The sequence below is a fragment of the Somniosus microcephalus genome, chromosome 8 (genome assembly GCF_052327205.1).
Source record: "Somniosus microcephalus isolate GS21.2 chromosome 8, FLI_Smic_1.0, whole genome shotgun sequence".
Lineage (NCBI taxonomy): Eukaryota > Metazoa > Chordata > Chondrichthyes > Squaliformes > Somniosidae > Somniosus > Somniosus microcephalus.
Window position 1 is genome coordinate 115,931,063 of NC_140994.1, and position 20,287 is coordinate 115,951,349.

At 42.8% G+C, this 20,287-nt stretch overlaps 1 protein-coding gene across 1 annotated transcript in view; it reads right to left on the bottom strand.

The window, feature by feature from the left end:
* LOC147113754 (F-box/WD repeat-containing protein 11-like) overlaps positions 1–20,287 on the bottom strand; it is a 180,209-nt gene that overhangs the window by 87,834 nt on the left and 72,088 nt on the right. Inside the window, 1 exon segment of the mRNA XM_085995066.1 lies at positions 4,423–4,485. Coding sequence (XP_085851192.1) covers positions 4,423–4,485 — 63 coding nt within the window.

Here is a 20,287-nt window from a genome sequence, read left to right on the forward strand (position 1 = left end):
AATTCCTTCGCAGGGCAAGGAAATGGCAGTAGCTAGCTCCTGGTTAACACCCTGCCCCACTGTGTGCTGTAACTTCTTTACAAAGATCGCCCTTCCTCTGATACCCCCATTTTGACCTCAACAAAAAAAGAGAAGCTTATGAATTTCTGCATCTCAAAGGTCAAGCCGATCTACATAGCAATCTCAAGTCACCTCTCCTGCCCCGAGCTTCCCCCAATCTCCCTCATTTTGTACATCCCTCGAACCTTCACCAAACTATCATCCTTAGGAGACCCACCTCCTGCACCCATGACCTCCTACTAATCCTCCTCCCCAAACAATTCCTCCTTGGCCCAATGCTTGCTGACAAATAAATGGTTTCCTCTCCTCCTGCTTTGTTCTCTCACCCTTCAACACAACATTCACACCATTGATCCCTGTTCTCTTCACGGTCACCCTGCCTCTTGACCCCTTTTCCTCTCAAGTCTTTGAGCACGTTGCCAGCCAGGTATGCGTTCTCTCCTATCACTTCCTCTTAATTTCAGAATCCTGGTCCTTCAGCTACAAATCCCTCCATGGCCATACACCCTCCCCACCTCTGCAACCTCCTTCACCTCCACTGCTCTTCCAGCTCTGCTCCACCTTCAGTAGTAAAGCCTTCAGCGGTTTTGGCCCCCACACGGATACTCTTCCCAAATTCCCCTCCTTCAAAAGCCTCCTCAAAACTTCTTCCTTTGACCATGCCTTTGGTACCAACCTCAACTCTTCTCCCACCGCTGCGCTGTGCCTTGGTTATTTTTGTCTGGAGCATTCTGGGATGGTTTTATCATGATCAAGGTGCTATATAAATGCAAGCTGCTGCTGGTAAAATTCTACTTAAGCCAGTATGCTTTAATGCTGGATAGCTCTTAATTTACCACATCACATTACTCCCAATAATGCTGCCACCAGTACCTTACCCCGGTGTTACTCAGCTCCAAATACAGCCCAAATTTGCAAGGACAGAATTTCTACCAGCTTGCAGATGCTGCTAGGATTTCAGTATTGTTGGCTGCATGAAATGTTCACAGGCCCAACAGTACAATTATAGCTTCTGTCCTTCTGTTTGGAGAAACACACAGGACAAGGGATATCTCACGGCGGCTGGAGGGGAACTTGGAAAGGGAGGGTGGAAATCCAGTTGTCGTGGTCCACGTTGGAACAAACGACATAGGTAGGAACAGGGAGGAGGTCCTGCTGAAAGAGTATCAGGAGTTAGGATGTAAATTAAAAAGCAGGACCTTGAGGGTAATAATCTCTGGATTACTGCCCGAGCCATGTACAAATTAGCATAGAAGCAGACAGATCAGGAGAATTAACACGTGGCTAAAGGGCTGGTGTGGGAAAGAGGGGTTCCTTTTCATGGGACACTGGCACCAGTTCTGGGACAGGAAGGATGGGACCCGTGTCCTAGCGGAAAGGGTAAATAGGGAGGTGGCAAAAGCTTTAAACTAGTAAGATGGGGGGAGGGATCTACAAGAAACGTAACCAGCCTAAATATAAACAAAACTGGAAAAGAGCGCACAGGAAAGAATAAAGTAAGGGAGGATATTCATGGCAAGGGAATAAATAGAGTTATAGAACAGAAGTCTAAAAAGATGGTTAAACATAAGGCGAGAGGAAATCCGATTAAAAATGAGTTAAACTGCCTGTACAGCAATGCACACAGTGTCCGTAATAAAATAGGGGGAGCGGGAGGCAATCATACGTTGCAAGGAACCAGGCATCGTAGGGATTACTGAGACATGGCTACAGAAAAATCAGGACTGGGAATTAAACATTGCAGGGTATAACATATTTAGAAAAGATAGGGAGGGGGAAAAAAGGGAGGTGGAGTCGCTGTACTTATTAGGGATAACATAATGGCAGTGGAAAAAAGTGACGCAGATATCAGTAAGACAAAAATAGAATTCATATGGATAGAGGTAAAAGATAATAAAGGATCAATCACACTAATAGGCGTAGTCTACAGACCATCCAATAATGGAAGGAAGGTAGAGGAAGAAATATGCAGACAAATTAGGGAAATGAGTAAAAAAAATAGAATAATCATCATGGGGGATTTCAACTACCCCGATATTAGTTGGACAGAAGAGGTAGGTAAAGGGGATAAGGGAATGGAGTTCCTACAACATCTACAGGTCTCCTTTCTAACCCAATATGTAAAAAGCCCAAGGGAGGATTCGCTATTGGATCTAGTAATGGGGAATGAACCAGAGCAGATAAGAGAAGTAAAGGTAGGGGAACATATAGGTAATAGTGACCATAATATAATGCGCTTTAAGATGATAATTGAGAAGGACATAGGTAGGATGAAAACCAGGTTAATAGATTGGAGAAAGGCTGATTTTGAGGGGCTGAAAAGAGAACTTGGGGAAAAAATGATGTAGAACAGCAATGGGAAACATTTAAAACGGTGTTTAACAGAGTGCAGGAAAAATATATTCCACTGAAAGGAAAGAACAAAATAAACAATAATGAGGCTCAATGGATGAATAAAGCCATAAGGGAACAATTGAGAGTAAGGAAAGAGGCATACATTAAGTACATAGACAGTAGGGAAGTGCATGATGAGAGAGAATACAAAAAGATTCGGAGAGAAGTCAAAAAAACAATTAGGGAGGCAAAGAGGCACAATGAAATTAAATTATCAAGGAACATAAAACAAAATAGTAAAATATTTTATAGGCACATCAATTAAAAAAGGAAGGTTGGGATGGGAATAGGGCCATTAAGGGATAGTCAGGATAATACCACAGGTAACGATAGAGAGATGGCAGAAATATTAAATAATTATTTTGCTTCAGTATTTACCAGGGAGGTAGAACAGGTGGACATGACATTGGATGATGAAATTATTAATGAGATAAGTGCATTTAAAATAAAAAAGGAGATATCTTAAATAAATTAATCAAACTCAGAGGATAAAACCCCTGATCCGAATGGATTGCGTCCACGCCTTTTAAAAGAATCTAGGGAAGAGATAGCAGAGGCATTACTATACATATTTAATAATTCATTAGAAAAAGGTGTAGTGCCAGAGGGCTGGCGGATAGCTAACGTAATACCAATATTTAAGAAGGGGGATAGAACATGTCCATGGAATTATAGACCAGTCAGCTTAACATCGGTGGTAGGAAAAATAATGGAATCCCTACTAAAGGAGAAAATAGAAGAACATCTAGAAACCAAAAATATAATAATGAATAGTCAACATGGATTTCAAAAGGGAAAAATCTTGCTTGACCAACCTTTTTGAATTTTTTGAAGAGGTAACAGAGAGAGTAGACAATGGTAATGCAGTAGATATAATTTATCTGGATTTTCAAAAGGCCTTTGATAAAGTACCCCATAATAGACTGATGAACAAGGTCAGAGAATGTGGAGTTAGGGGACAAGTAGCAGAATGGATTGCTGGCTGGCTTCAGGACAGAAAGCAGAGAGTGGGAGTAAAGGGTAGCTATTCAGTGGCAGAAGGTAGGTAGTGGTGTTCCACAAGGATCAGTGCTGGGACCACTGCTGTTCACAATTTACATTAACAATTTAGACTTTGGAATCAAAAACACAAATTTCTAAATTTGCAGATGACACCAAATTTTGGGGGGGGGGGGGGGGGGGGGTGCAGAGGAGATTTACAAGGATGATACCAGGAATGCGAGGGTTTACATATCAGGAAAGATTGAACAGGCTGGGTCTCTTTTCTCTTGAACAAAGGCTGAGGGGTGACCTTATAGAAGTCTTTAAAATTATGAAAAATTGATAAGAGTGGATTCAGAGAGAATGTTTCCACTTGTGGGGAAGAGCATAACTAGAGGCCATCAATATAAGAGTCACCAAGAAATCCAATAGGGAATTCAGAAGAAACTTCTTTACCCAAAGAGTGGTTAGAATGTGGAACTCGCTACCACAGGGAGTGGTTGAAGCAAATAGTATAGATGCATTTAAGGGGAGGCTGGACAAGCATATGAGGGAGAAGGGAATAGAGGGTTATGCGGATTGATTTAGATGAGGAAAGACGGAGGAGGCTCGTGTGGAGCATAAACGCCAGCATGGACTGGTTGGGCCGAATGGCCTATTTCTGTGTCGTATATCCAATGTAATCCTATGAGTTGTACAACACTAGGGTGAAGAACGAGTGGGCACAGGTCTATCCTGGTGGTGGGAACAATTCTGAGATCAATTACGAGCATGACACCAGAGCCCTTTACTCCAACTTTTCCTACAGTGTACTGGTTATCTGTACACTAAATGAGCCTGATCTGTATATATAGAGAGCACTGCTGGTTTCCCACCACCACAATGTACAATGAAAATGCTCATTAAGGAGAAAGGTCCATATGCCCCAAATCCACTTGATGTTATTCACATCCATGGCGTTCACTGTTTTCTGCACACAACTCTTACCTGCCATACTGTATTCTTCTTTGGGGACTCGTCCTCATTCTGATCCTCCATACCCGATGTATTCTGCAATGCAAGAAACAGAACGTGTAAATAATGAGGAATTGCTTAGGGAAATAACATTTTAAATGCACCAGAGACTTTTGCATTTCACAAATGTAGACAACTCAGAATCCTACCCATCTGTACAAACCCTATTCCATGTTAACAAGCCTGATGGGTGTGCTGATATTTTGTGCAGAAAGTGTGTCCTGGTTATGTATGTTCTGAAGCTTGCTAATGGGAAGTTAGTAATGACTTAGTAACAGACATGAAAGATCCATAAGATTACAGACAAGACTCCAGAAAAACTGGCTCGATGCGGAGAAACCTGCGGCCTATCATTGCCCACACTACAAATGGGGGATTAGGGCAAAAAGGTCTCTCCCTCCAATCAACTCCATCATACAACCAACTATACAATCAGCATGTCTGCACTATGCTATTAGCATAGCTTTCAACACAGGTAATAACAGTAATCATATAGAGACAGCTGAGAGTGTTACAATACAGCAACCAAACCCAACAATATCGATCTATATAAACAAAATCTCAAGTGGTTGCCAAGCATCCTCTAGAACCAGAGCACGAGTTAGTTACACTTTTGGACACAGTCCTGCTTATCTTGCAAAATATTTCAAAGGTTCTTCCCTGCCTTTCTTGCATTGGGCTCGGGAGTTTAGTACAATGATGCAAATACAAGACATTTGCCAGAATAACCCCAAACCAGAGCACCATAGGACATTTTCAGAGCTTGGTTTCAGGCTATGGGCATCAGTGAGAGTGTCTTCAACACGTGACATGTGACCAGCTGTTTCAAAGAGCTTTTAGGTGGGCTTGTCGCCTCCAACCCCTTCTCAAAAGTCTCCATTTCCAGAAAGCAGTTCAACAACCCAAGCAAAAACTTAACTCATCACAACTATGACAGCTCTACTCCAAGATACGAACCAATCAAAACTCATCCCACATGTGGCTGATGGTTTCCATGTCATTAACGCTGAGGCAACTTTGGGACTTTAGCGTGTCCATGTGCAGGAAGCATTGATACATGCAAATGTTAATGAGATAGATATCTTTCACAATGTATTTTAGGATATAGTATAGGAGTAATCGGAGATATGACCTATGGCAAATTTGAGAAACAGGTGACTTTAGACCTATGGTTCCCAAAGCTTTTCGTCACTGGCAGGTTTTCCCCATCGCATGTCCGAGTCTGTTGTAGACTGACTGAGATTGATGGTCACGATTAGTCATCAGCTGTTGTTGCATCATGTGACTACCAGGATGGTAGAAGGAAAACTAGATGGACCTTTGGTTTTTCTTCATCCAGCAATTATATGTTCCTAAGGAGATGCATTACTGTGACAATAACATAGCAATTTAGATCAGCCTTGTTACTGAGGTGAACAACTCTGGAGCCTTGGTCTGTAGGGCGAGTTTGTGCCTTGTACGCTCAAACCATTCAATATTGATAAAGTGAGGCAATAGAAGGTTCAGTGCAAAGGCTTACTGGGTTGAAGTAAAAGAAAGAACCTTCTATAGGTGTCACAGACAATGAAATGTAATCACTGTTGTAATGTTGGGAAAAGCAGCAGCCAATTGGTGCACAGTAAGGTCCCACAAACAGCAATGAGATAAATGACAAGATAATCTGTTTGAGTGATGTTGGTTGAGGGCTAATATTGGCCAGGATACCAGTGAGAATTTACGCACTGTTCTTCAAATAATGTCATGGGATCTTTTACATCCACCCGAGAGGGCGGACAGGGCCTCGGCTTAACGTCTCATCCGAAAGATGACACCTCCGACAGTGCAGCACTCCCTCAGTACTGCACTGGAGTGTCAGCCAAGATTTTGCGCTCAAGTGTCTGGAGTGGGCATCTGACTCAGAGGCAAGAGTTCTACCACTGAGACAAGGCTATGACCTTTAAGTATGGCTAAAAAGGGCAACCAAAACATAAGCTGGGAAACAGCACAGCTCTTCCCTCATCAGCAGAGCTTTCATGCTTTGAAACAGTTTAGATTTTGCTGCATTCTTTCCCCTCTCCTCTGATAGAAGTGTTTTCATTGTGGGGCAAAGTTACTGACAATACCACAGGAGAATTCAGAACACAAATTTCAACTTACTGTACAGCAGGCTATTGAGGTAGTCGGGGAGGATAAAGAGAAGCCTGTTTGGAGTTACTACATGGAGAAACTACCTCAGCAACAATTCTGCCCCTTTTCACTCAGAAGTCCAGAGGATTTTTGTTTCTGGTGGGAAAACACTGGCATTTTGGCAAAGAATACATTTATAATGTTGAAAAAAATGTTGCTTTTTCTGCTTGTAGAACTAAAAAAAACTATGACTGGGTATTTCAGAAAATATCTTCAAACGCTTTCTTCATTTCAAGGGCAGGCACAACAAATTCATTACTTTTAAATCTTCCAGCTTCAACATTAAACTGAAGCATGTGCATTTTTCTGAAACCCTTGTGTTTACCAGACAGTCACTTTAATCTGGACTCCAATGCTTTATTTGCGTGAAATGGTGGTGGCAAACAAGGCCTCGTTTTTATTCCCGAGAAACACTAGTACAGGCTGCTGGCAAGGAACAGGGACTGTAGGACAATGTCGTGAGTGTGCACTTGCTAACGCACAAGGCAGGAAACCACAATGCATGACATCAGCAGATTGGACGCGTGTTAAGTTCTAAGGTGTAAGCAGTGGCTCAGTGGGTTAACGCTCTCCCCTCAGAACTAGGGTTGTGCGTTCAAGTCGCACACCAGAGACTTGTGCACAAAATCTAGTATTAAGGGAGTGCTGCACTGTCGGAGGTGCCTTCTTTTGGATGAGACGTTAAATCGAGGCTCCATCTGCCCACACAGGTGGATGTAAAAGATCCTATAGCACTATTTCGAAGAAGAGCAGGCGAGTTCTCCCCGGTATCGTAGCCAATATTTATTCCTCAACCAACATCACAAACAGATTATCTGGTCACGATCACATTGCTGTTCATGGGACCTTGCTGTGCACAGCAAGGTCCCACAAACAGCAATGAGATAAATATCAAGATAATCTGTTTGAGTGCTGTTGGTTCAGGGCTAATATTGGCCAGGATACCAGAGAGAATTTACCCACTGTTCTTCAAATAATGTCATGGGATCTTTTACATCCACCCGAGAGGGTAGACAGGGCCTCGGATTAACGTCTCATCCGAAAGAAGGCACCTCCGACAGTGCAGCACTCCCTCAGTACCGCACTGGAGTGTCAGCCAAGATTTTCTGCTCAAGTGTCTGGAGTTGTTGCCACATTTTCTACATTACCACAAGGACTACACTTCAAAAGTGCTCCATTGGCTGTAAAGAGCTTTTGGACGTCCTGAGGTCATAAAAGGCACTACATAAACACAAGTCTTTCTGTTCTTTCTTATCCTGTATCCTGAACCATACTACGTCCTGCTTGCCCATCACTGGCCGACACAGCTTAACGTGTCAAATTTAATGTCCTTGTCCTCATCTGCAAAATCCTGCCACAACCGTATCCTTCCCCATTCTACCTCTGTTTTCACTATTAGAAGCCATCTCTTCAACCAAGATTTTAACTCTCCTACACTGAATCCATTCTTTTCTTCTCTATGAAGCTCCTTTGGACACTTTCCGGTCTTAAAGTCACTATATAATGCATGCTGTTATTGAGAGCAACAATGCGTCTTGCTTGCAAATGCTGAACTGGTCGCAGACCTGGCAGAAAAAAAGTGAACTGGTCACAGAGCTGGCAGAAAAAAGTTTTTTTTTTTTTTTTTTTAACAAAAAGAGTTCTTTATGGATTGTGTGCGTCTTACTACAACACTGGTGTTCCTACCTTGTATCATATGTGCAAGAGCACGTTACTGCATTCTGCTCATATTTTAAAGCTGGGCGGGGTGGGGAAATAGCTCTAGCTTATTGGTATTATAGTATTTACAACACAGAAACAGGCCATTCAGCACAACACGTTTATGCTCCCACACAAGCCTCCTCTCAACCTACATCATCTAACCCCATCAACATATCCTTCTATTCCTTTCTCGCTCATGTTTATCCAGCTTCATGCTTTAAATGCATCCATGATATTTGCCTCAACTACTCCTTGTGGTAGCAAGTTCCACATCCTAACTAGTCACTGAGTAAAGAAGTTTCTTCTGAATTCCCTATTGGATTTATTAGTGACTATCCCCGCAAGTGGAAACATCTTCTCCACATCAAGCCCTTTCAGAATCAGAAAGGCCTCTATCTGTCTTCTCTTTTACTAGAGAAAAGAGCAGCAGTCTGTTGCATCTTTCCCAATAGGTATAACCTGCTTTTTTATGGCCTTATTAGCCTTCATCGCTACTTTTAGTGATTTGTGTATCTGCAACCACAGATCCCTTTGCTCCTCTATCCCATTTAGACACTTATTTTCCAAGGAGTATGTGGCCTCCTTATTCTTCCTAGCAAAATGTACCACTTCACACTTATCTATATTGAAGGTCATTTGCCAATTACACAACCATTCTGCATGTTTATTAATGTCTTCCTGAACACAAAAAAATGTAATCTAAAATATAAGGACAGTAATGAGATTAGTGTGTTAGGATGGAGGTTTGGGCCCTTTGTACGATTCTGGGCATAGCTAGTTCCTGATCATAACTACACACCAGTGGAAGCAGTGTCCTTCCCCACCTGATAGAGAGCAACAAAAGAAAACCAAAGGTGAGAAAAGGTTGCATTACAGCAGCAACTCCCTTAAATGAAAGTTTAGTTAGCAAGTAAAGAATAGCCGAAGAGGCCAATAAGCGCATCAGCTCTGCTGCCTTCACATATTATACTGTTACAAACCATGAGGAAGAATGAAGGAGGACAGGCAGTTCAGTGGAGTGGGCAGAAAGATGGCAGACAAATGGCGGATGCAGTTCAATGTGGAGAAATGCGGAGTCGTGCATTTTGGGTAAAAGAACAGTCAAAGGAAGTGTACCTAAATGGTAACATTCTTTAGAGTGGAGAAACAGGCATCTATGGATGCCTATACAAAGATCTTTAAAAGTGCACATGCAGGTAGAAAGAGCTATTAAAGGCAGCAAATCGGATTCTGTTTTATAAATACAAGAGGCATTAAATAGAAATAAATAAGGAACTGATGTGGAATTTGTCCAAGACATTACTTACAGTTCTGTCACCCCATTATAGGAGGGATATTAAAGCCACCATTAAAGGGGGTACAGCAAAGATTCACCAAATTGATACCAGAAATCGCAGGTTACAGTTACGAAGGAGTTTTAAAAAAAATTGGGGCTTTAAGTGCAAGAAGAGTTTAACTTTTACAAAAATATTTTTAAAGGCTTTGAGAAATAGCAAACAGTAGTTTTCACTGGTTGGTGTATCAGTAACAAGGAGGCAGACTTATGGCTATCAATAGAAGAACACAGAGGGAAGTTAAATGAACATTTTTTCACACACAAGGATTTGAAAAGGATTAATATAAAAGGATACAGGGAAAGAGGGGGGAGTGAACCATTAAAGAAAAATCTTTCTGCCGCTGGTTATCCAAGGGCCCCTGCGGAAAAGTGAACTTGCATGGATGTCAGAAGTGAAAACGATTAGGCTTAGCAGTGATTCATGATTAATAACAGCACATGGGCGAGATACTGGCTCGCTGTATCCTGCAGAACAGTACCCCTAATACAAGGCAGGACCTTCAGGAAGAGAGGAGAAAATTGGAAAACCACCAAAAAAAACCACACGCTCACTCCTGATCTCGACGCCCAATTACAGACTGTAAACTTGTCAGTCACAGATCTGTTCAACCTACAAAAGAGAGAGCGGCAGATCCTTCATTCAATAACCAATGCCCCACAATCATATATTGCCACACAGAAGTTCAGTTGTGGTACTCGAGCAATCGATTTAAAAAAAAAATTGATCATTTCAGGACTGTACAAGTACTGAACCAAGATTTGAGTACTACTAGAGCATGTATAGGGGAAACATCATTACCGTAATTCCTTTTAGCCAGAATATGAGCCAATTAGTTTGCATGATACAGGAAATCTATATGTTTTTTATAAAAGCCATACAGATTTATTAATTATTGATCTGTATGAAACAGGAATTCTCAAAAATTTCAGAAGTGAGCTTCCTCAATGGGTAACAGCACCATGCATGTGTATTACTGAGCTATACAGACCAAAAAGGTCTCATGTTCAATTCTTAGGTCAGTGCTCAGTTAGCAGATATCAGCCGAGACTGCAATTGGCTCGTTATCTCTCAACTGGAGAAGGAAAAATAAGTACAGGCACCCCACTCCTGATCATGATCCACTGATCCCAACTGGAAAAGGAAGAAATAATTGCATTTCTTAGCGCCTTTCATGAACTCAGGACATCCCAAAGCACTTTACAAACAATGAAGTTAATTTTGAAATGTAAGTCACTGTTGTAATGTAGGAAACACAGCAGCCAATTTGGACAGCAAGCTCCCACAAACAGCAATGTGATAATGACCAGATAATCTGTCTTTAATGATGTTGATTGAGGGATAAATATTGGCCAGGACACCGGGGATAACTCCCCCTGCTCCTCTTCCAAATAATGCTATAGGATCTTTTGCATCCACCCGAGAGAGAGCTTGGTTTAACATCTCATCCGAAAGATGGCACCTCAAAGTGCAGCACTTCCTCAGTACTGCATTGGCGTGTCAGCCTAGATTTTTGTGCTTAAGTCTCTGGAGTGGGACTTGAACCCACAACCTTCTGACTCAGAGGAGAGAGAGTGCTACCAACTGAACCACAGCTGACACTTATGTACATGTATGTGGGCAGCTGGCAAGGAGATCGGGCTTATGAGCTCCTCCCCACTGCATCAAATAGCCTGTCAGTGAACCTCTGAACTCACTCTGGCGAGTTAGTGCCAAGGTGGCAATGCCTATGGAAATGCACCATAGGAAATGGCTACAAGAAACAGTAGAAAATTGGCAACAAAACAGAGAGGGTAAATTTATTTTAATATAAGTTTCCCAAATATCAATACTTTGGGAGACACTTACACAAGTTAAACATGGGTGGTGGGGGGAAGACAGGGAAAGAGGTTTTAACGTCAAGTGATAACACCAGATGAAGGCATTCAATTGTGTATATTCATTTAAAAAGGTACTACAATAATTACAATTAAAGGGTCTTCACTGAAGTACCTGCTTTTGCAACCCTTATAACAGAGAATGCATCAGGAAGATAGCATGGGATGCCAGGCTCTTTTTTCAAATGGACTGAAGTGAATTGCATTACTGTTGATTCTATTTAGGAGTAAGATCCCCACAGCATGCACGGTGGAATAATTCTGATCCCAGGCTATTTCAGTTACAAGACAAAGCTGGCAGAGAACACTAGCCACTATCCAGATTTTCTAAAAGACAATTGCCCTTTTGCCAATGAACATTCTGGGATGTCCCATTGTAACCAGACACACCAGCATCTGCTGATTCAAAAGGCACCACTGAGACTCACTTCATAACTAGAGGGGGGCGGGGCAGAGGGAGGGCGGGCAGAGGGAGCCCATTGCACTGTACGGTAGTGAAGTATGGGGCCCGCTAAATCACCAAAGCTACACTAAATGGGAAAAACACACAATAGAAGCCCTACATGCAGAATTCTGCCGAAGCATCCTTCGCACCCAAAGAAAAACGCCAACAAATGCATGCAGAGCCGAACTAGGCAGATACCCACTGATAATAAACATCCAAAAACGAGCACTAAACTTCCTAAATCACCTCAAATCTAGCTCCCCAGACACCCTTCATTTCAAAGCCTTTCAGACCCAAGAGCTAAACCCAGAAAAGAGTCCCGAGTCAGCTGCTACTGAAACTAAGTACTCAGCCGGACCCTGACCAGCCCCAGACCAACACAGCCGTCCAAACACCAATCCGAGTGAACCAAATCATTAAACAATGCAAAGAAACCTACCTGGAACATTGGAACAAAATAACCGAAAGCCAAAGCAGATTAGAATGTTACCGGGCCCTAAAGAGAATATAAACTGGCAGACTACCTCACGACCATCAGAGACACAAAACAGAGACAGACCCTCACCAGGTACAGACTAAGCGACCACCAACTGGAAATTGAAAAAGGCAGATACAAGAAATCCTGGCAGCCTAGAGAGAATAGAATATGCGATCAATGTCTGGCCGGCGAGGTTGAAACAGAAATGCATTTCCTCCTAAAATGCGAAAAATTCAACACATCAAGAAACATATTATTCAACAAGCTAAGCCAAACAACCCCAGATTTCAAGGAATTGGATGACCTGTCAAAATTGAGATTAGTCCTGGGAGAAGGAGACAGACCATACCTTGGGGCCAAATATGTAACAACATGTCACAACCTGAGGACTGTTTAAAATTAAGACTGTTTAAAATTAATATTGAACGTACCAAATGAAGTAGAAAGACTGTTTAAAATTAATATTGTTTAAAAGTAATATTGTATGTACCCAACAAATGTCAAATCGATTGACACCTACAGAATGTTGGAAAACTGTACCTTTTTGCTATGTAAGCTTTGGCAATATGGTTCTCTGTAAACTTTCATGCCAATAAAGTATTTGAATTGAATTGAATTGAATTGAGAGAGAGGCAGGCAGACAGAGAGAGAGGGGCAGAGGGAGCACGAGAGCGCGCGCGAGAGAGAGAGAGAGAGAGAGAGAGAGAGAGAGAGACAGACAGACAGACAGACAGACAGAGGGGCAGACAGAGAGAGAGAGAGACAGAGCGAGAGAGAGAGAGAGGGGCAGACAGAGACAGAGACAGAGAGAGAGAGAGAGAGAGAGAGGCAGAGAACGAGTGAGAACAAAAAAGCAGAGTGGGAACTGAGTAGATAAGCATGATGGACAGTACAGACAGGTAATCTGTGGAACAGGTTCTGCAACACTAAACTGGCTGAATTTGCATGCACTGGGCTGCTCGCCTCCACAGATCGCCTTACTGTTGCCCTTTATTTCAGTCATCTAAAAGATTAATCAATGGCCCCTGTTCTTGGTACCCTGGAGAATTCAGTTACAATTAAACCCTACAAGTACATGGAAAGGAGGGAGATTTTATTTACAGGCAGCATCCATCAGTAATGAACCCTGGCAGAGTACGATACTGTAGCAAGCCATTAGGAATCTTAATGCATTCTCCGATAACGATTGGAACTTCACAGCTACACAACGCTGAATTTGTGATTCTAACTGTAATTCAGCAGTACAGTGTTAACTCAGCATATCCCCTCCCAGCAGTGGCACTGCTATCTGGCTGGCTTCCCTACCCTCGCTACTGGAAATGCTATTCCTATAGCAACCAGAAAAAAAAAGCCCCATGTTCTTCCATCACAAGAATAGCAATTACTTACTGCAATCCACCGGAAACCTAGAGTAAAAGGCTAGCACTGGTTCGGAGTTTTGCCATATTGATGGCTGTCCGCCTTGAACTGCAAATCGAAGGTGAGAAAAAAGCTGAGTCAACACGACAGTGGAAAAAACAGTATTCACCCAGCACTGAAGAGAGGGCCAATGTCAGAACTACTGACGTATAATAGGTGTGTGTGTGTCTGTCTGTGTATGTGTTGGGGGGAATACATGCTCTGCACCAGTAGCTAACAGTTCTGCAGCACTGTTATTTCCCAAGCAGGAATACTATCCAACCCAAGGACACTTAATACATTGTTTTATTTTTAGATACCTTCAATTATCTTTGAGTTTGAGCAGCCTCTTTACTGCAGAATAAATGCTTGTTTCAAACACAGGACTCTGCATACTCAGACAAGAAAGTACAAAAATAAATAAATGCATTAGGGTCAAATGGGCATTCATACAATCATCCTCCCCAGGATTTCTTTGGAGGGCGGTCTTCTCCCTTTTATCCTATTTTTAAAAAACACGAAGTACATTATTTCATAAAAATAGCACACTGAATTTATTCTTCATGTTACTGGGCCCTTGCCTAAAACTTTGTACAATACAATTGCAAATTGTGTTCTGACGAAGGGTCATCGACCTGACACGTTAACTCTTGTTTCTCTCCACGGATGCTGCCTGACTGGCTGAGTGTTTGCAGCATTTTCTGTTATGTTGTTCCAGCATCTGCAGTATTTTGCTATTGTATGAATAGGGTATCCTGGCTCAATCTTAATACTGCAACACCACAGATTCCAGCAGCGATCATTAGCCAATGATCAAGGCCATGAACCTGGGTTGACCTTCCCCCTTCCTAACCCAGGGGCAGTGGCCAATCGCAACCTTGCCCGAGGTTAGCTAACGGAGTATTGACCAACAATCAAACTTGTTACCACCTTGGGTCTGAAGGACTTTGTTCATCCTGAGCTTCGGATCATTTGTCCAGTCCTCCAGCCTCAGACTCCTCTGAAGTAACCAAAGCATTGCTCTGTACTGTGCGTTTCTTGGGCAAATAACCTCTCAGCAGTGTCTGTCACGTGCTGTATATAAACGATGATTTCTCAGGATCGCATGTATAACCTGTCAGGTCTATATCAGATTGGTGCGATCTGACCCATGTTCTCCCACACTGTCCCTAGCTGAGGTCCATGCAGGAAGAGGAGGGTGAAAGCCATGGAATGACTGTATAATTGGTCATTCTACCAGGAAGCTGCCAGTAACACTCAAATTATTCAGCCCCTTCGCAAGTCCTGGCCAGAAACCCTGCTAACGATCCTTTACCATCAGTATAGTTTTCAGCACATTGCCCAGGATGTACGTGTGGAATTCAGTTCTCAACACTTTTGCAAATCATGTCATCGCCTTGGACATCAACCAATTCTGACAGGGTCTAGCACCATGCACTCCTGTATCCTCCCACCAAAGCCGCCTAGCTTCCTTACAAACTGTTCCATCTCTGCCTCTTCCTAAAGCCTTTCTTCCCTTTATTCCCTGGGGCTCTGTGCCATCTCCCACTCCGTTCTTCCATCAAAGTCTCCACCACTCATCATCCAACCCCATCCGGTTTCTGCTGATGACTAGTGTGCATTCATCAACTGCCTTCAGATCGCACACCCTCAGTGTTCAACGCTTCCACAACGCTTTCTCTGCATAATGGCTGAATCACTACATTGTGATTGTCTCATTTAAATACATGGACGCAATGAAAGTGTCTCCAATTATCCCCGACCTCAAATGGGACGCCCAAGACTCCCCCATTGCTAAAACGGCCTTCAAAAATCTCCGTTCTCTCTGTTGTGTCAAACGAATCTCAACTCTCTGTAGAGCTCGAGTCTGTCAGAGGCTTGAATTATGTTCCCATGTCTGGAGAGGCTCTCGCACTCTGAACAACATCCAAAAAGCTCATCATCTGATTGATGATGCTTCTCTCACCTAAGGGCCTCCAATCTTGCTTTGTCCGACAATGAATCGTGTCTTATTCTATCTTAATCAATACTACTATGGTTACTACTCCTCTGAACTTCACCAACATGTTTAATTCAAGCTCTAAACAGTCCATCCTACAAGCTGTTTCTCCTATCTCCTCGCAGAGTTGAAATCAAAACTTATCGCAGAGCTTTCTACTCTACCCCCTTCTTTCCCAGGGTCTCAAGCTGTGGAACTGCTTCCTCCCTTAGGCTTTCCTTCCTTCTACAATCTCCAGGCTTTTCCAAGTCTCAGCTTGACCACCTGTTTTTAAATGGACGTAAAACATCATATATTCTTCATCCTGCCATTCATTGATCCCTCAATCAACATCTCCAAAAACAGATTACCTGGTCATTTATCACATTGCCGCTTGTGGGACCTTGCTGTGCACAAACATTTGCTTACATGATACCAGTAACTACACTTCAAAATTACTTCACTGCTATGAAGCATTTTGGGACTTCCTAAGGATGTGACAGGTGCTATATAAATGTAACCATTTTCACCACCACCTTCTCAAGGGCAATTAGGGATGAGCAATAAATGTTAGCCTTGCCAACGACGCCCACATCCCATAAAAAAACCTCTAATTTACAGATGCAAAATTACATAATTTTCCACTCATTTTGGTGGAGTTTTTTTTTCCATTTCCTGTAAAATTTGTGCTCAAGGTGAGGGATGTTAGTGTTAGGGACCACTATTTGGGATACCTTTTATCAGCATCGAGCATTCCCAGCTTAGGTATTACAGTTAGGTGCAGAGTAAAGGTAGCTGTAATTTCACTTTCCATTTCCCACACCAGTCATCCTTTAGCCTCTTGGAGCACAACAGCCAAGCAAGTGCCAGTTCTGTGCTGTGGGCTTGCACTTAAGAACTAAGTTGAGACTGCATAAACTCATTTCACAAAGGACGCTGCGAGCCAGCAGGCAAGAATTACATTAAAGTCTAAGGTGGTTTGGAATCCTGGTTGCAACAACCTGCATTTGTATAGCTCCTTTAATGTAGCAAAACGTCCCAAGACTCTCCACAGAAGCGTAATCAGACAAAAAAGGCGAGCCAAAGGCGAAGATATTGGGAGGGTGACCAAAAGTTCGGTCAGAGGTGGGTTTCAAGGCGGGTGTTAGCGGAGGAGAGGGAGATGGAAAGGCTTAGAGAGCCATGGCATCCAATGGTGGGGCGAAGCGAGGAGGAAATGTACAAGAGGTCAGAGTCAAAGGAACAGTTCTCGGGGTGGGGGGCAGACGGGCTTGTAGGGCTGGAGGAGGTTACAGAGGTAGGGAAGGTGAGCCCATGAAGGGATTTAAACAAGAGGATGAGAATTTTAAATTTGAGGTGCATGGGGATCTGGAGCCAACATAGATCAGCGAGGACAAGGGTGATGGTGAGTGGGGGATAGGATAGGGGCAGCAGAGTTTTGGATGAGCTGAGGTTTATGGAGAGTCAGAGGCTAGGCAGAAGAACAATGGAATAGTTGCAGAGGTGAAAGGTCAATGTCTAACTGACTACACCACCCAGTACTTGTAGAGGCTAATCCTGAATGAAGTGAAACAATTTACCTTTGTCCAATCTGACAATCGGTGAAAGATAGGATGCAAGAACACAGGGTTATTGGGATCAGGTACAATGTCAAATCTGGTACTGAACCCATCATATTGGGGTGCCATGTCTCGCTCCATTTAGGAAATGGGGCCAGGGTAACACTGCTGATTACATACTGGTAAATAATCCTCTGGATGGATATCTTGATAGTGAGATAAATATACCAATATATTAAAAAAAAACTTGTTTTTGCATTGACCAGGTCTCCTAGCTCTCCTGACGCTACTAAAGGGTCAGTATAAAATAATGGAGCAAACAATACAATTTTATCCATACACTTCAAAAGCAGTAGTTGACAGTGAGTTTATGGCTTTACTGGATGTTTAAACCACTCAGGCTTCAGTTCACAAGGATCTTCACACAATCGTCAATGTACCAAATTGCACAAACCACCGGCATTTCACCCACACTTACAACACGATTCATTCAAAAACATTTCCAGAAGAACTGAACATTTTCCAAGGGAGCAGAAAATGTAAGCAGCCAGCAGTGCTGTTACTTCAGTGTGATGGTACCCATGGGCTACAGGGAGAACTGCACTTGACCCAATAGCTGCAATCTCTAATGCATTCGTCACCTCAAGCTGCTCTGACTGTTCCCACCACCAGTGATAGACCTGTACCCACCAGTACTTCACCTCAGTGCTATACAACTGACAAGAGCTCCATCTCCAGACTCAACCCAAAGTTTGAAAGGTAACAAAAAATCCAAAATCGTAAACTGAGAAACACTCAGAAGTAAAGCTTGAATATTTTACCCACCACCATTACACTTCACTCAAAATGATGGGCGTGAAGATTCCAGTTATTCAATGGTTTGTAAAGAATGTGCCAACACTATCAGCTAATCACAACATTGTGACACACAAGGTTTTAGCCTCACTGTTTCATACTTCAATTAAAAAGGAACATCTGGTGCTGAGCTCCCACTTAGTTGAATGTTTTTATGCCCTGTGGGTTTGGCTTGTATAATCTTAAGCCACTGAGTTACTTGCGAGGGAAAAGTTAGATGTGACTTTTACACTAGTGTGGTTTGTGCTCGTTTTCAGAGTGAACTGAAGCCTAGTGTTGTTCAATAGAAATTGCTGACAAGTCACTTGTGGTTACGGCAACACCGTTTTAGCCACATGCACTAATTTCAATAGAAACCCTTCACATCCACTCACAGTACAGGTAAATGTACTTCACGTGTATATTCACTTAACATCTACCACCATTCAGTAACCAAGGAAGTAAAGCACTCAACAATCACAATACACGCAACACTCTGCTTTTCATCTTACCATTTTACCAACAAATGCACAAAAAGGTTAAAGTTCACATACATGGGCCATGCGAATGAGTATTGAGATCACATGCCCAATGACTATTTATTACTCATTTTTATTTACTACTCAAATGCAATGCGTCACATCTGGATTCCCAATTGGTCCACATGTGGCTAGTGGCCACGCATTGAACTGGGCTGGTATAAACCTCGTTAACAGGTGTACAGTTATCATTATCCAGCGATTTGGTGAAACATCTGACAATCTTAGGAAATGCAAGCTCAGTCTGTGTTTATTATTCTGCTTTGCGGATCACCTCTGTTCAGTCTGTAAGGGGAACCCCGAGCTTCCGGTCGCCTGTCACTTTAATTCACCGCCACATTCCCACTCAGACCTCACTGTACTCGGGCTCTTGCATTGTTCCACAGAAGCTCAACGTAAACTTGAGGAACAGCACCTCATCTTCCGATTAGGCACTTTGCAGCCTTCCGGACTCAATATTGAGTTCAACAATTTCAGATCATAACCTCGGCCCCCATTACATTTTTGCTTATATTTTATCCACATCTTTGTTTTGGCCCTTTCCCCCGCCCCCCTTTTTTTCTCTCCCCCACATGGCAGCTGTCTCTCATTCTGCCAGAACATTTCACACCTAATCTAGAGCCGTCTTTTGTCTCCACGAGTCCCATCACCATCTCGTCTGGTTTTGAATACCTCTTAATGTCTCTTCACTTCTTTTGTTCTCTCCCAGCCCTGCCTTTCGATCTATTTCATTTCCTTTCCAGTTTTGAAAAAGGGTTCACCCGAAACGTCGACTCTAATTTCTCTCCATGGATGTTGCCTGGCCTGCTGAGTTTTTCCAGCATTTTCTGTTGTTATTTGTGTTTATTATTAGTTACCATGGCATAACTGATATACATCAGGTATCAATCCAAACTGGAATCACATTTAGAAAGGGACATGCAGCTTACTCCAACATACATTTTTATGGGTGTTCTTCACTATGAGGCCACATTCCATAAGTAAATAAAAGCATTTAAAAGGTCCAAATTCAATCTGTCGGCATGGATTACAAGAGAGTGGCATAGTGGTTAGCACTGTTGCCTCACAGCGCCAGGGACCCGGGTTCAAATCTGGCCTCGGGTGACTGTCTGTGTGGAGTTTGCACATTCTCCCTGTGTCTGCGCGGGTTTCCTCCGGGTGCTCCGGTTTCCTCCCACAGTCCAAAGATGTGCAGGTTAGGTTGATTTGGGTTGATTTGGCTATGATAAATTGACCCTTAGTGTTAGGGGATTAAATACGTGGGGTTACGGGGATAGGGTGGGATATGTGTCGGTGCAGGCTCGATGGGCCGAAATGGCCTCTATCTGCACTGTGAGGATTCTGTGATTCTGTGAAGAGATAGCTCACCTAATGTCAGAGTTGATAACAGCATTCAAAGTAGCATCTTATGCAGTACTGAACTCAGGCACAAGAACTTCCCAAATTACCTTGGAGTGGTTCTGGATAATAATCTCACATACAGTTAACGTGATAAAAACTACAGGCAGGATAAGGACTAGGATCAACTT